A 16437-nucleotide genomic window follows, 5' to 3' on the forward strand; every position below is an offset into this window, starting at 1 on the left:
GGTGCTCGGTGCCCCGGAGACCAGCGAGAGCACGCTGGCCAGGAATTCCTCTGCAGGGCAAACCCCTCATTTTTCTGCTTCGAAGGGTAGGAGCGTCAGCGAAGCCTATTTGGAGACGTGTGTTTGTTGTCTCTTGCTGGGTAACAACCCTGCTGCTTAGCAGCTTAGTTTCATCTCAGAGCGTCTGTGGGTCAGGAGCTCAGATGTGGTTTGGCCGGGGTCCTCTCCCTGGCCTGTGGGCCCAGTGTTGGCTCAGGCTGGGGTCTCACCTGAAGTCTCCACTCGGAAGGGACCCTTCCCCAGCTCGCTGGAGGGGTGGTGGCCGGTCCGGGGCCTCGCTTGTTCCTCACCGTGTGGCAGCTGGCCTCGTGGGCCGGCCAGGGGGAGAGGGCGCCCTCCTCGGCGTGGTGTCCTTCCCGTCTGTGTTCCCTGGGTGGGCGGTGAGGCGCCAGCCCAGCCTGCCTGGGGGTGGGGGGCTGTGACGCCGCCCTGAGGCCGCCTGCACAAGAGGTTAGAAACCACAAAAGACTGACTTGGCTTGAATAACTTTGATTATCAGGAAAGCATGGTCGCGTTTTGTGCCCTGCACAAGACACCGAAAACTGGGCTGGGCTGTTTTATCCACCTTGGGCCGGGCTGCGTGTGCCCTTCCCCTGCGAAGCGGGCCGCTGGCGGCCATGGGGTCGATGGCCTGCCCTCTCTCTAGCCGCTGGTTCAGTGAGGCGGCTTCGCTGTTTGTATCGAGCAAAGGCTGTGACTCACACGCCCGACACTCTTTCCAATAAGGCCGTAGACTTCTGGTTCTCTTTTGCTGCAGGACAACCTAAAGCAAACGCTGGGGCTTGGAAGAAACACCCTTTTGTTTGCTTGGGATCCTGTGGCTCGGCAGCGTGGGCCCCGCTCAGGAAGGACCTCGGGGCCCGGGCGAGCCGGCACAGGGCATCGCTTCTGTCGCATCCTGTTGTCCCGCCCAGATCCACGGGGTGGGGGGGGTGGGGGGGAGTCCGCCCGGCGCCAGGGAGGCGGCAAAGTCAGGTTGCGGGGGTCGTGTGCGGTCTTTGCGAACCCCTGCCACCCTGGCTCTCCTCGCGGTGACCTTGGACCTTGCTGGGGGAGGTGGGGAGCGCGCCTGCTGACGGGCCGTCCAGGGGGCTACGCGGGGGCTCCCGGCACCGGCCCCAGTGCCGCGGCGGAACGGCGGCCGAGCGACAGCGCACGTGGTCAGAAAGATCTCCGGGGCACAAACAGGCCGTACCCGAGGAGCGGGCCTCATGTCACACGCAAAGAACTGGGTCAGATGGACCCCGCTGGATTAGGTCTTGGAAGGTTTTTCCTCTCCTTCGTGCCTGTTTAAAGCCCATCGACTAAAAAGCCGCCGCGCTCTCTAATCCCCCACAGGTAGGGTTTATGGTCCTCGTCCACTCTGAAGATTAGGGTGGCCGGCCACACAGCAGTTCGGCGGGGAGAGGGAAGGAGGATTACCCAGTGATGGGCGGCAGCTGGCAGCTGGGGAGAGGCGGGCAGATGAGGCGGCCATCGGGGGTCCTCCCCGCGTGCCCACCCTGCACGCCACCCGCCGCCCTCGGGGACACGCCGAGCGGAGGAGAAAGTGGCGTGCGCTCAGTGGGGGCCTTCTCTCGGTGAGGCCGGCGAGGCTGACGACAGACGTGGGGACCTGGGCCGAGGCCGGGCCCTCCCACCCAGAACCACAACTAGCAGCGAAGGAAGGGCTCACGTGAGCCGCGAGGGGCTGCTGTTGATTAAGACGGATTCGGTCTCAGAAGCGCGTCTTTTTTTTTTTTTTTTTCAATTATTTTGCTGCATTTCTTTTAATGCCAACGTTTAATCTGTTCTAATCTCAGTCTTGTTTGTTGGCTCAATCCCCGTATTAGTTGTCTGAAGGGAACCGCGGGCGCCAGCCTCATGCCCGCCCCCCTCTTGCCGACGTGAGGGGTCCTCATTTCAGTGAGGTGCGGCTGTTTCCTTGTGCTGTCGGGGTGGGGGGGTGGGGGGGGGGGTGGGCGGTTGTTTCCTGGAGCAAGCGTGTTGTTCCCGGAACGTCTTTAGGGCAATGCCGGGGCGCCCCTCGCCGGCAGGCTCAGCCAGCCCGCGGCCCCCGGAAGGTCTGGCTTGTTGTCCTGGGTGCCGGGGCGCGTCCTGCGTGTTCGGGGCAGCCCCCCCCCCCCCCCCCCGCCCCGGGCACAGGGCCGCTCCTTCTGGCTCGGAAGGCGTCTGGGCTCAGGCTCCCTGCCCGCCCGAGCCCGGGGTTCCAGTGGAAACCCTGGGACGCACCCCACAGGGCTGCCGGTGTGTGTCCCCTCTCTCGCTGCAGGTTTCGAGGGGGACCCACAGGCAGTGCTGCAGAGCATCAGGAGGTACGTTCGCACCTTCTTCGGCTGTAAGGAGTGTGCCGAGCACTTTGAGGAGATGGCGAAAGAGTCCATGGATTCCGTCAGAACCGCAGACCAGGCGATCCTCTGGCTTTGGAAGAAACATAACTTCGTCAACAACCGCCTGGCAGGTGAGCAGAAGCCACAGCGGGGTGGCTGGTGTGAGTGTGGCTGTGCGCACAGGCCCCCCAGAGCGCGCGTCCTGCCGCACACGTACTGATGACACCTGACCTCTGCCATCATGCTGGCTGCCCCGGGGATTGCCAAGGGTGACCCCGCCCCTCCAGGCTGCCAGCGTCCTTGGCTTTCCAGACGGTTCTCCCCCTTCTGGGGCTCCTGGGCTGCATGGAAATGGACACGCCGCCTCCCCCTGGGGTCACCGCCAGGCCCCCGAGGACGTTTGGTGCTGGCAGTCGTGGATCGTGATCACTTGTCAGTAAACGGTTTTTGTGCGGTTACAATCTGCTCTCAGACTGGGAGCAAACCCCTCGAAGCAGTTTTGTTCCAAGACCAAGTAGGGTGCATGTATTTTCTCAGAGTTGAGTAATTCAAACTGTTCCCAAATCAGTGGCAGATGAAAATTAGGCTTAAAAATAATTCCACTGACAAATAAATCTTAATAGAGATGAAGAGAAAATTCCACTAAACTATTGGTTTTTGTTTAATCCACCGCATTATAAAACATATTATAACTAAAGCACTAAAGAAAATTGGTTTTTCTTTGCGCTCAGAGCTGACCGCTGTGGCTCTGGTCGTGCGGCCACAGCGCCTCTGTGTTTGCCGGGGTTTGCCCGTGGTGCAGGGCAAGGCGTGCCCCCCACGGCCCGGGTTCAGAGCCCCCACGCCTCTGCGTGTCAGGCCCACCCTGCTCCAGGAGCCCTGCACGCCCCCTGAGTCATCGCGTTCCTCCTGGGTTCTGTAGCCACCGCCCCCCCCCCCCCCCCCCCCCCCCCCCAATGCTCGCTGGTCCCACCTCTGGCCTCCGGATTGGGACCCGGGCTCCCTGGAGGCCCCAAGACCTGCCTGGACCTCCCTGTGTCTGTAACGTGAGTGTGTGTCGGTCCCCAGCAGGGCGGCTGGCCCCCTGTGGTCCGCACGCCCTCCCGCCCGTGCCTGTGGGCAGAGGAGAGGGTCTCCGTGGCTTCAGACCCGTCAGATGGAGGCATTTCGTCCACGTTTACTTGCAGAAGCACCGACAGGGCCGCAGGGCGGGGGGAGTCCGGGAGCCGAGGGCGCCGTGTGCCACACTTGCTGTGCTCCCGGCCCGTGTGGTCCTCGTGTCCGTCGGGCAGAGGCCCGGGGCCGGCCGGCCGACCGACCCGCGGCCTCGCGCGCACGTGTGGTGCTGACACGCGTCCGGGCACCGCATAGGTGTCGGCACGCGGGGCGGGTTCGCGTTTATTTACCACGTGGAGCCCGTGCCGGCCAGAGGGCGCGTGTAGGTAAAGCCTGCCGCGTGGTTCCGTTTGGTGACAGCACGTTTGCACGTGTGGAGGGGAAGGGCTCGCCCCACTGGTGTCGCGTCTGGAGCAGAACCGGGAGCAGGCTCTGCCAGGTTTTCTGCACACAGGCAGCAAGGTTTCCCTGTCTCGGGCGGGCCTCATGCCCAGAGTCGTTTTCGGAGATCCTCTTGGGGTTTGGGGAGGGCGGGGGGGGGGGGGGGGGGGCGGGGGCTGCACACACCTGAAGTGCCTTGGAGTCGTCTGCACTGCCGGCATCCGGGGCAGGCGTACGGGTGCGGATGGGACACGCACCAGATCACGTGGGGGTCTCGGGGGACAGAGCAGCTGCAGGCGGGGGCAGGCCTGGCCAGGCGTGGAGCCTTCCCACCATTGTGGGTACCGGGGGGGCCAGGCGCCCGTGCAGGAGTGATGGGAGGTCACGGTGGACGTGGGGGGACGGGGGAAGGGTTCGCGGGGCACGGGCCCGGTCAGGGCACGGGTCAGGTCATCAGGAGGCACCTCGACTGTCACTCTCTTTCCCCTCCTAGGCCATCTGAGTGAGGACCCCAAGTTTCCGAAGGTTCCGTGGCCCAGCCCGGACCTCTGCCCAGCCTGCCACGAGGAAGTTAAGGGCCTGCACAGCTGGAACGAGGGTCAGGTGCTCCTGTTTCTGAAGCAGCACTACGGCAGCGGCAACCTCGTGGACACGTACGCCGAGGACCAGGGAGACGCCAGCGACGGGGGCGGGGAGCGCGAGAGGGGCCTCGCTTCCCCAGAGAAGCCTCGGGGGGACCAGCGTGCCGAGAGTGCCCGTCCACCCAGCGTGCTGCCTCCCAGACCCCGCCTGTCCGAGGGGTCACAGCTCGGCCTGGACGGGAGACCCCAGAGCGTGAGCTGGGCTGAGGGCCGCAGGGAGGCAGAGGCGGTCGTGCCCTTCCTCGGGATGGGCTTCTCCAGCCTGGACATGAGCCTCTGCGTCGTGCTGTACGTGGCCTCGTCCCTGTTTCTGATGATGATGTACTTCTTCTTCCGGGTGCGCTCCAAGCGATGGAAGGTCAGGCATCACCGCCCGTCCGTGTAGAACCGAGCGGGACCACAGAAGCGCCTTGAGAAACAGCCCCACCGCGCCCCTGCAGCTTTAACGATGACGATCAGGGATTTTATAAACACATCAGACCTGGTTTCATATCAGATGGCCCCAAGTCCTCGTTTAACGAGTGGTTTTCCTGCCGAGGACGAGCCGCTGTTTGTGGGGCTGACTGCTGTCCGGGGGTCCTCCCTGGACGCCTCTACAGATCCGACCGCAAAAAGATGTCTGTATTTTTACCCTTCTAGATCTGAAAACACGAGTGGGCGTCCAGGCCAAACGGACAGAATTCTTCCCGCCTGCCTTCACCCTGGGTTTCTAGACGCACGTCGCGTTCTGCACCCTGGCTTGGGGTTTGGAGCACAGCCAAGCCCTTCCCTGCACCGGGAGGCCACCGGGCAGTGTCTTGCCACCAGCCGCGGCCGGAGCAGAGAGGGAGCTCGGCCGCCAGCGCACCCCACCCCCGGCCGCCTCTCGAAGCCAGTCGGGTCCTCGGAGATTCGCTTGTGTCTGCGCTTTTCAGCTGCTTGGTTGTTTCTGCTGAAGCCGCTCACAGCCAAAGGGACGACTTCTTAGTCACCCTCGTGCTCTGCAGGCACCTTTTGCTGCAGATGCAGAGTCTGGAGAAAAGGGGAAGGGAAGAGGAGGGTTCGCGGTGTTGCTGCATTGCAAGAAACACCCCCCCAGGCCGCGTGGAGCGGAGGCTGGGGACAGGATGGTGGCAGAGGCAGGGCCTGTGTTAATCTGGTGGCAGGACAGCAAACGGCCCGTCCCATGGCGCCAAGGGCGGAGCCCCCGGGGAGGGGGCGTGGGGGACACACTCCTCCGGAGGCGAGTCTGCAGGGGAACGAGCCCCTCACCCTCTGTGTCACATGGGGAGGCGCTTGCAGGATCTGCCAGTGACCTGAGAGGGTAGGACCCGAGGGCCCCCCGGGGGTGGCCTGTCCTGTCCTCAGCATCTTTAAGGCCAAATTTCATCCCCCTGAAGCTGTTTTATGAAGGGTCCTGGTACAGGGCCCCGGTGCCCCAGGTTTTGGTGATTGACTTTTTTACCGTTTGATGATTTTAGCACATTATTCGTCAAACCCAAGTGATTTAGAGGTAAGTTTGCCTCTGAAGACATCAGCGGACAGAACGGACTGTGCCGTTCTCGTCGAGATCCTTTGTGACTGTCGGTCTGTCCCACAAACTCAGATGTGTCTGTGCTCTCGTGTCCGTGAGGTTCTAGTCTTTCCCACTCTGCCTAGTGTGTGCTCTGTGTTTACTGACCACAGTTGGCCACCGGCCTGTACCTGTTCGGGCGCCGCAGGCTGGGGGCGGTGGGCTCTCACGGCCACAGCCTCGAGGCCGGTGGAGCTGGGCCCTCCCTGGGCGGCCATCAGAGCTTTCTTTCTGTTTGACACTTTTTTAACCCCCAGAAGCCTGTGTGTTTCGTACGTGGTTGTGTGCTTGGGTTCCGGAGGACCCTGTATTGTTTCCTTTCATTTAAAAAATCAGGCAGATTTACACACAGAATCCGAAGGGAAACACTTAGCACCGTTAACTAAACTGCCTTTTGGTTCACGTCAGATGCTTTTTCCTGCCCCGAGTGAGTTTCCTCACGTGGTGTGAACCGGCACCAGGTGGCAGGACGCGACCACTGCCAGAAGCGCCACGAAACCCGTCGGAAAGGCAAGACTGGCTCTAGGGTCCCTCACAACATCGCAGTCGAGGTCACCACCGTTTGACGGACAAGTCTGAGGCTCCCTGAGGGGCCAGGCTTCCAGTAGTCCGCGGGCAGTCCGTCCGGGAGAGGTGGTTTGCCGAGACGGCCCCGGACGCGTGTCCCGCGGGCGCCTCATGTGGCCTGCTCAGAACCGGGCACTACGTTTGGGCAAGGTTTAAGGTCTGTTTTCTAAAGTTGTAAGTATTGAGACTAATGAATTGACTAGTTCGGTAATTTAAATGGGTATTTATTTTTAATGGAGGGATTTTGATTAAAAAGAAGCTAATTGACATGGAAATGTCTGGAATTTCTTACCTGCAAGGAAAGTGAACGTTTTGTATTTAAGTGAACTATACTGTGCACATTTTTTAAATAAATAAATCTGACATTTGAGAAGATTGTAATTCTTTTGAAACTGTGAGCTCCCTGGAACAGTGATAGGAGTCGGGGTGCAGAAGGGAGCCCTCCTTCCCTTCCGGAGTTTGTGGACCGGACATCTGAAATTCCAGAGCCTCTTGTACTGAACCAGACGCTGAGGTGCAAGGCGAAAACCGGACGATGAATTACGGATTCTCTTCCCGGGGTTGATCTAGCTGGGAGCCGCCCGCGGGACAGCGGTTTTGGTTCAAGTCACACGGCAGGCAGATGGACTGAGATGGGGCAACAGCTGAGACACATGTGAATTGCAGGACTTAGGGCACCAGGGGCGCCCCGGTTAAGGGAGCCTCTGAGGAGCCCTGGGAGAAGGGAGCCCCCAGGCACCTGTTTGTTGCCTCAGAGCCTGAACTGTTTTGGTTTCTTCTCCTGCCTCTGCCTTTTTTTTTTTTTTTTTTTTTGCTGGGGGCTGGGGGGGTCCCCAGTCCCATGTGGCTTCCCAGAGACCTGCTGGCTGCGGTTGCTTCGGATTCGCCTTCCCAGCCAGGCCCTGTGGAAGCTGGTAGGTAACCCCCTCCCTGGCACAGGCAGCCCCTGGTGGTGCCAGCTGGGCAGGGCACTGACCCGGCCTGTGTGGTGCTGGTGTTCGTGTAGATCCCCCATCTGGTGACCCCTTTACAGCCCTGGAGTCCTGAGGAGTGTCTGTTGGGGTCTCTCCGGGTGCTCCTCCTCAGCTGTCCTGGGGGCGTGGGGTGGGGGGCCTGCCAGCAGGAGATCTGGGCAAGAGGTTGTGAATGCAACAGGTTCCTCAGGCCAGCAGCAACAGCTAATTGCTGAGCCACACCTGGAGCCAGGGACTCATGGGGGCCTGGGCTGGAGGCCAGTGGGGCTGGAGGGGCCACCTGCCGAGTCCTGGACTCTGCCACGCAGGGCAGGGTGGACCGCCCACTCACTTCAAATCCCCAAGCCTCTGGGCTGGCCTGGAGCTCAGGGCAGAGCCGGCAGGACAAGCTGCCTGCAGCGGCAAAGGGAGGGGCCTTGGGGAGGGGATAAGCCTGGCTGAGGGACTGGGGGCCCTGGGGGGCGGGGGGGGGGGGCGGTGGGGGTGTGGCCTGGAGCCTGAGGAGAGGAAGTGGGTAAGGAGGAATCTGGGGGAGGGTGGGGGAGCTGGTGGAGAGACCAGAGACCTAGGGAGGTGGGGAAGTGAGGAGGAGGGGCTGGGGGAAAGGCAGGCAGAGTGGGGGTAGGGGGTGGGGGACAAGGGCCTGGGGAGGTAGGGAAATGGGCAGGGCAGGGGGGAAGTTGGTGCAAGGACAGAGGACCTAGGGAGGTGGGATGGTGGGGAGGAGGGCTGGGGGAAGAGGGTGGTGGGCGGAGTTAGAGGACGTGGGGAGGGGTGGGGGACAGGGGGCCTGGGGAGGTGGGGAGGTGGGCAGCCGCGCGCCTCCTTCAGCACCGCGGACAGCGCCCGGGCCCAGAGTCTCCCGCCTGGCCACACCGCGCACCACAGGCTCGCCGTTCCGAGGCTCCCGGGACCTTGGGGAGCTCCGAGCCCTCCCCCGGGGTGGCAGAGGAGGAGGGAGGAGGGCTGCCCGGGGCCACTCGGGCCTCATCTTCGGCCTGGTGGTCGCCATGCTGCTGGAAACCGAGCTGGGTAGAGACAGAGATCGGCCCGGGGCCCCCGGGGCCGCTGCCGTCTGCACCTTCGGTGGGACTCGGGGTAAGGACCCCCGTGAGCCCCTTGGCCTCCAGCCCGAGCAAGAGCACCCACAAGGGGAGAAACGGCAAGGGTGGCAGAGTCAGGCGGAGGGACAGCGGGGAGGAAGGGGCCCAGGACAGCAGAGAACAGAAGGGGCCCTGCAGGCGCTGCTGGGGCGGAAGGGATAGGGCAGAGTGAGGGGCGCCAATTTCCTCCAGACTCCACGCCCCTCAGCTGTCCCACGCAGACCTCCTAACCTCCCAACAGTGCAGAACTGGGACCCTTGGGCTGGATCTCCCGCCTGAACCACCCTCCCTAAGGGCCACTAGATTGCCATGGACGCTGTGAAATAATGGAGGCATTGCCGGCTGGCTGGCCAGATGCTGAGCGTGTGGGGCCGCCACCTCCCGGACCCGCTGTCTGCTTGCCCCTTCCCCCCTCGAACCACACTCGGTCCCTCTAGGCAGGCCTCCGCAAGCAGCTGACACTCAACAGGCGACACCCCAGCACACCCAGCACCCACTCGGCTCCCCAGCGGGTGCACCCTTGCCCTGTCCTCTGGGTAACAAGTGTCATATGAGCCTTCGCTCAAAACCGTGAGACTTCGGGTCTCCTGGGATCTGGGAGGCGCTGTGTCCTGCCCACATCCTTCCAGGCTGGTCCCCTTGTTGAAGCGCACAGACCCGGCAACTGGAGGCCAGGAGAAGGAGCGTAGGACTGCCCACTGCCAGTCCCGGGTGGAGGGACCTGAAGGCTGGCATGAACCCCGCTGCTCCCCAGCACTGCCTGGGGTGCCTGCCCTCACCAGCCCCAGCCCGCAATGGCCCCACACTGCTGTGTCTCAATTATTGCACCGGGGGCAGGATATTGGAAACCTAAGTGTGGGACCTGCATTCTGGGCAAGCTGGGGCGCTGTGGGTGAGGAGGAAAGTGAGGGCGGACCCCGACTTTCCCAGCTCTGTCCTTCCTGACCTGAGTCTTGGCCGCGTGTCCAGGCCGAGGACACCGGGTGTACCTGCCGAGAATCGCCCTTCTTCTCTGCGCCCATTCTGGTGGCGGTTCTCAGGGTGGGGCTCAGAAGCTGGTCAGAGCGGGGAGGTCTGAGGTCCTGTCTGGCTCCTGGTGGCTTGGCTGAGAGCCTTTTGGCGCCACACTCGTCCTCGCTGGGTCTCGGGTCGCGTTCTTGCCGACCAGACGTTGTCACCAAGCCTCCCAGCCCCGTCTCTCAAGCGGCTGTAGGACTCGGCTCCTTCCGGGACCGCCCTCCCCGGACCCCGAGCCTACCCGCGAGCGTGCACGCCGGAGCCCGGGCCTCAGCCCGCGGCTCCGGGCAGGTTAGCTGCGGGACCCGGGCAAGCGCCCGCGGGCAGCCCTGGCCTGGCTCCTCCCGTGACTGTCCCCGCCTTCGGGCCGGGCACTCGGGGGGCGCCCGGGCACCCGGAGTCCCCGCGCAAAGGCGCGCAGAGCCGGCGGACGGCTGGGGCGCGTCTCAGCGAACCACCCCCCACCCCGGCCCCGCCCCGCCCCGCGTCGCGGCCCCGCCCCCCGGCCGCTCCGCCCTCCGCGCGGCCTGAGGCTCCGGGCCCCAGGGCGGCCCGCGGGCGCGGCGCCCAGCAGCGCGGGGAACAGCTCGGACACCAGCCTGGGGCCACCGAAGCCGTGGCCTCGCCGGGCCCCGGGAAAGTTCGGGGCGGGAGAGCAGCGGCGCCAGGAGACGGGTCCCATGGAGGCGCGCGGGGAGCTGGGCCCTGGCCGCGAGTCGGCGGGCGGCGACCTGCTCCTGGCGCTGCTGGCGCGGAGAGAGGACCTGCGCCGAGGTGGGTGCCCAGGCTGAGCGGCCGCCCCGGGGACAGCCGGGGGTCCTCGCTCCTTTCCGGGCCTGGCCACGGAGGTGGCGGCAGACAGGGGACCGGGGAGGGCATGGGTGCAAGGGCCCCAGCAGCGAGTTAGCGTCGGGGCCCCTGGAGCTGTGTTGTCGGCTGCGTGGTCGCAGCGCCGCACTGCTCAGGCCGGAGAGTCCGTGGGGTCCCAGGACCGATTTAGCAAACCCTCTCCCTTATCAGGAGAGTAGGTGGATAGAACCGCGCAGCTCAATGACCACGGGGCAAGAGGATCCCCGAGAGGGCCGACCCCACCCAGACCGTCCACACTTTCGGGGGGGGGGGGGGCGGGAGAAAGAGAGGCAGAGGCAGGGGCCAGGGGGTAGAGCTGGAGCCCGCTGGCAGGTCGCTCCTGGCGGGGATCTTGTCTGCACCCATACGCACCTGCTGACTGGCCGGCTCCAGACGGTTCTCAGGACCCGTCTACAGGAAAGACCCAGCTTCCCGGTCCAGCTTCCCGGTGGCACCAGCCTTGCCCCGCGCTCCCCTGTGCATTGCTTCCAGAGGAGGGCCATCGGCAAACGTTCTCCGGCCCGGGAGACCACGGGAAGGAGACGGAGGCGGGCCTGGGCCGGCGGGGAGTGGCAGGGACGGAGCAGGTGGGAAACAGGTTACATCCAGGCTGGGGGGGGTGGGGGGGAGGCTCATCCGTCCCCTACTTATTTATTTATTTATTTTTCCGACGGTTTCTGGGAGGGGTTGGCCGCAGGGGCTGGGAGGAAGGGGTGGGAGGGCGGAGGGAGAGAGAGGGAGGGGAGGCGGGCTCCGAACGCGATCGCTCAGGAGAGCTGGTCGGGAGCTGGCGGCGGGGCCGAGGCTCCGCTGGGCCCCGCGGGTGCTGAGGGTAGGAGACCCCGCCGAGGCTGGAGCCGCCATGCAGCGTAAGGCCGGGGTCGCAAGGCTTGGCGGGGAGCGCGAGGGGCGCGCGGCGGGAGCGGCTTTTGCAGGACGCGGGGCCGGGCTGGAGGGGGGCGGGGGGCGGTTGGCGAGCTCGGCCGGGCGCTGTCCGGGCCGCGGTGCTGAATCCGCGCGGCGCGGGCCCGACCTGCCACCAGCTGTAGGCCGGCTGCCCTGGCGGCCCGCGAGGGTGGCCCGGGACGCGCGGCGGATGCCCGCGCTCCTGCACCTGGGGCCGCGGTTTGGCCCGACGCGGGATCGCGTCCGTTTGGAGTCTCCCGTCGCTGCGGACGGAGGTCGATCCGGTTCTTTCAGGAGGGAGGCCCTTCTCTGGTCCCCCACGCACTACCGGCCGGCCTGGAGCGGGAGGGGCCGGCGGCTGGCCAGGAGGGCACCGCGAGGTGGGCATGGTGTTTGCACTGGTTCCAGTCCTGCCGCTGGCTCTCCTCTTCGGAAGACCTTTTCTGAATCAACAGGGACACTCAGCCCACGGGCACCCTGCAAAGCCCCTTATGGGCCAGTGGCTCCCGCAGGCCACTCCAGAGTTTCCCCAGCCTGGCTCCCCCAGAGGCCTGCAGTCCCGGGGCAGCAGGACCAAGTGTCCCAGCAACTCTTGTCAGGCACCGGCGATTGAGTCTGGTGACCAGGATGCATTTGTCCAGCCCATGCATAAGTACCCCCCAGGGTTCCCAAAGATGACAAGGACACCAGTGTGTTTACGTTGGTGCCTGCAGACAGGGCCACGGCGCTGGGTGGCCGCGCTTAAACAAGCAATCTCCAGCTGCAATGATATTTAATTGTGCAAAATAATGATGGGGGTTGGGTGGTGGGCGCCCCACGACCATGCCTTGCCTCCCGGTGCGGAGAGAGCCCCTAGGGCGGGATTTCCATTTGAGCTCCTCGTGTGCCCTTCGTGCTAACTGGGAACACTTTGCAATCGACGGTGTCTGGCCTAACGGGGCGGCCTGGGCCCCTTCCTGCTCAAGGGCACGCTTCTAAACCATTTTCAGTTTCCCCCAATTTTAACCGTGGGCCCGGCTCTGGACTTCGGTGCCGGGCGCTCGCTACGCTTGGCAGGCCAAGCAGCCACTCGTGCCAACTGGGGAAGAGGGGTTGCGGGGAAGGGGGTGTCCCTTGGCAGCCCCGGCCGGCCCCGGAGGCTGGAGCGGGAAGGTGACTTCCATGCTCCCTCTCCGGGCGGCACCCCTGACCGTGGCGGCTCCTCGGCCTGCAGAGATCCCGCTGTGCGCCGGCTGTGACCAGCACATCCTGGACCGCTTCATCCTCAAGGCGCTGGACCGCCACTGGCACAGCAAGTGTCTGAGGTGCAGCGACTGCCACGCGCCCCTGGCCGAGCGCTGCTTCAGCCGCGGAGAGAGCGTCTACTGCAAAGACGACTTCTTCAAGTGAGTGCGGCCGAGCCCCGGCGGGGAGGGCGGGGGGGGGAAGTCCGCTCCCGCCAGGCCGGCCCCTCCCGCCACCCATGTGGGGAGGGGGCAGGGGCAGGGGTTGGGGCAGCTCCACCGCAGCCCCGGCCTGCGAGGCCGGCGCCTGATTTTTCCTAGGTAATTAATTTTGTAAATCATGGGAACAGTCGTTCAAAAGATAACCCAGGTTTGCAGAACTTGATTGGATTTACTCCCTCTTAACGCTGGTCTTGTTTTTGTCCTTAATGCTCGGGGAGGGGGTGCTTTCCAGGCACAAGCCTCGGGGGTCTAAGGGACCTGGCCCACGGATCCAGCTTCCTGACCAGGGTCCCTGGGTCCCTTCTCGGTATTCTGTGCGGCTCCGCCGAGGCTGCCGGGCCGGTGATTTAGGGGCAGGGCCGGGGTGAGCCTCCCTCCTGAACCGCCCAGCGCGGCGCCCCGCTCGCCGCTCTCCAACCCGCTCCGGGCGAAGGAGCCGCCAAACGCCGCGCTGAGCCGCGCCCTGTGCGTCCCGCAGGCGGTTCGGGACCAAGTGCGCCGCGTGCCAGCTGGGCATCCCGCCCACGCAGGTGGTGCGCCGCGCCCAGGATTTCGTGTACCACCTGCACTGCTTCGCCTGCGTCGTGTGCAAGCGGCAGCTGGCCACGGGCGACGAGTTCTACCTCATGGAAGACAGCCGGCTCGTGTGCAAGGCGGATTACGAGACGGCCAAGCAGCGCGGTCAGTGGGCGGGTCCACCCACCCTCCTGTCCCCGTCTGCAAAAAGAGGCTGGCGCCCGTCGGGTCGGGGCGCGGAGGGATCCCCACGTCCAGCGCCCGCCGAAGCGCGCTCGCTCGGGGACGCGAACTTAAGCGCCTTCCCTGCAGGCCTGGGGCGGGGACTGGGGCTGGAGCCGGGTGGGGACAGTTCGCAGAGCGGCCGGGGTCTCAGCGGCCTCCTCACTCGCGGGCGCAGGGAGGCTGGTCTGGCTTGGGTGGATTATCACCCCTGGTCTGAGTTATCGCCCCGAACCCTTGACCGCGAGGATCCGTCCTTACCCACAGCCTCGGAACAAAGAGCAACCGGGAGGAGGGGAGGTGGGAGGCAGGAGGCGCGGGCCGGCGGGGGCCGCGCGTTCCTCCTGGCCGCCCAGGTCGCGGCGCAGCCGCCCCTCCGCGCGGGCCCAGACGCGCGCCAGCCGCGTCTTCCCCGGGGTCCCCGCGCCCGGTCGGGGTCGGGGGTGCGGGGTGGGGTGCGTCGGGCGGCCGAGGCGCCCGGCCTCACCCCAGCCCTCGCGGTGCAGAGGCTGAGGCCACGGCCAAGCGGCCGCGCACGACCATCACGGCCAAGCAGCTGGAGACGCTGAAGAGCGCCTACAACACGTCGCCCAAGCCCGCGCGCCACGTGCGCGAGCAGCTCTCGTCCGAGACCGGCCTGGACATGCGCGTCGTGCAGGTCAGCGCCCCGCGCCCGGCCGCGCCCCACCCCCTCCGCTCCCCGCCGCCAGGCCGCTCGTCACCCCCACCCCACCCCGCCCCGCAGGTGTGGTTCCAGAACCGCCGCGCCAAGGAAAAGCGACTCAAGAAGGACGCCGGCCGGCAGCGCTGGGGCCAGTACTTCCGCAACGTGAAGCGCGCCCGCGGCGGCTCCAAGTCCGACAAGGACAGCGTCCAGGAGGAGGGGCAGGACAGCGACGCCGACGTCTCCTTCACCGGTAACGGCGCGGCGCCGGAGCCCCCGCATCCCCGGGAGCCGCAGCCCGGGAGTCCCGCGGCACCTGGGCCCATTGGGCGCCCGGAGCCCGCAAACTGAACTGCCTCACTAGGGGACCGTTGATGGACCCTGGCCCCCACCGTCCCCCAGCCGTGGGGTTTGGCCCCTGGGGCGCTGCTCAGCTGCTCCCCTGGGGGTGGACAGCCCCCGTGGGCCACGTGTCCCGCAGCAGGCTTTCTCATGGGGAAAGGGTCCAGGCCAACCCTCTGGTTCCTGGCCCTTGCAATGATTTTTTTAGGAAAGTGGGCAGCACGGTTCTGGGGTAAGTGATGAAAAGTCTTGGCTGTTTGGAGGGGGGGGGGAGCCCACCCTCCTCTGTGGGGTCTGACTGTCTCAGTCTCGGTGCCAGGGAGACCTCTTTCTTACCCCCTGGTGCCCGTCCTCAGACAGTTTCTGCAAGAGATTCTCTTTGGCTGCACTGTGACCGTGGGCAATGAGTCACGCTGCCTCTCTGAGCCTCAGTTGAGCTGTCTGCAAACTGGGATTAGTGGACTCTGTGCTACCTTTCCCAAAGCCGTCTCGGGGACTGTCCTGCAGCTCTGGGTTTTGACTGGTTTTGCTCCCCCCAGGGGGTCCCACCGTTCCTCAGATGCTGGGTGGGATTGAGCTGCACAAGCCCGGGGGGGGGGGGGGGGGCGAGGGCAGCAGGAGTTCTAAGTGCAGAAGAGGCGGCCGGCCACTGCTGGGGGAGGGGCACTGAGGGCAGGAGGGGGAGGAGGGCGGGCCCTGAGCTGCACAATCCACTTCCGTTGCAGATGAGCCGTCCATGGCCGAGATGGGCCCTGCCAGCGGCCTCTACAGCAGCCTGGGGGAGCCCACCCCAGCCCTGGGCAGGCCCGCGGGAGCCCCGGGCAGCTTCCCGCTGGAGCACGGAGGCCTGGCCGGCCCGGAGCAGTACCGCGAGCTGCGGCCCGGCAGCCCTTACGGTGTCCCCCCGTCCCCAGCTGCCTTGCAGAGCCTCCCTGGCCCCCAACCCCTTCTCTCCAGCTTAGTTTACCCAGATGCCGGCTTGGGCCTGGTGCCCGCAGGGGCCCCAGGTGGGCCCCCGCCCATGAGGGTGCTGGCAGGAAACGGACCCAGCTCTGACCTGTCCACGGGGAGCAGCGGGGGCTACCCCGACTTCCCTGCCAGCCCTGCCTCCTGGCTGGACGAGGTGGACCACGCTCAGTTCTGACCGAGGCCCCCGGCTCCCCCGAGCGCCGGCCATGAGGGGTGAGGGCTGCGGTGCCGCCCCACCCCCCACCCCTGGCTGGGTGGCCTGGAGCCGCACGGCCCTCCTTTCCCGAAGCCCTGGACCTCCGCGGGATGCAGGTGCCACTGGCAGCAGTGGGGGACAGGACGAGGGCCTCGAGAGAGGGCCACACCCCGCAGCCCCTCCCTCGGGCGCAGAGGGCGTCCCCCTCCCTGGACACGGGGGCCCGGCCCGCCCGCGGCCGCCCAGCGAGCCTTGTTTTGTAAGCAGATTCCTCCCTTTATGGACCAATTAACTGGACGCTTGCTGTTTCTAGAGCCGAACCATCACCCGCCCAGTCTGGGCCTTCACTCCGGGCCTCGCTCCACACCGTCCTCAGGCGGGAAGAGGCTTCTCTTTCTAAAATCAAGAAAATAGTACGAACCGTGCTTTTATTTCCCAAGCTCCATCTGCCTGAGCTGTGTAGCCCCGCGTGAGGTCGGAGATGGGTCGGTCTCCTCTCTCCAGGCAGGCGGTGGCCGAGGGGGGGACCACGCCTGTGTCCTTCCTGGTCCCTCCGGGAGCCTCCCTGACCCCAGCCCCCACCTTCC

General features: G+C 65.4%; 2 protein-coding genes across 3 annotated transcripts in view; both read left to right on the top strand.

Annotated features, from left to right (window-relative positions):
• Positions 1-7017, top strand: part of QSOX2 (quiescin sulfhydryl oxidase 2) — a 30107-nt gene extending 23090 nt beyond the window's left edge. The window contains exons 14-15 of the mRNA XM_047829037.1: positions 2333-2521; positions 4381-7017. Of these exons, the coding sequence (XP_047684993.1) occupies positions 2333-2521; positions 4381-4913 (722 nt within the window). The 3' untranslated portion in view covers positions 4914-7017. The remainder of the gene's footprint in view (positions 1-2332; positions 2522-4380) is intronic.
• Positions 7018-8631: 1614 nt separating this feature from the next.
• On the top strand, positions 8632-15829 carry LHX3 (LIM homeobox 3). Of its 2 annotated transcripts, none has more exons than XM_047829055.1 (6): positions 8632-8719; positions 12710-12881; positions 13420-13622; positions 14186-14337; positions 14425-14596; positions 15411-15829. In XM_047829055.1, exons 1-6 carry the CDS (start codon positions 8632-8634, stop codon positions 15827-15829), a joined length of 1206 nt encoding a protein of 401 aa, XP_047685011.1. The 2 variants fall into 2 exon arrangements, with proteins under 2 accessions (XP_047685011.1, XP_047685010.1); XM_047829054.1 differs by lacking the exon at positions 8632-8719 and adding an exon at positions 10422-10515.
• The last annotated feature ends 608 nt before the right edge of the window (positions 15830-16437 follow it).

This window comes from Prionailurus viverrinus, chromosome D4 (assembly GCF_022837055.1).
Source record: "Prionailurus viverrinus isolate Anna chromosome D4, UM_Priviv_1.0, whole genome shotgun sequence".
Taxonomy (NCBI): Eukaryota; Metazoa; Chordata; class Mammalia; order Carnivora; family Felidae; genus Prionailurus; species Prionailurus viverrinus.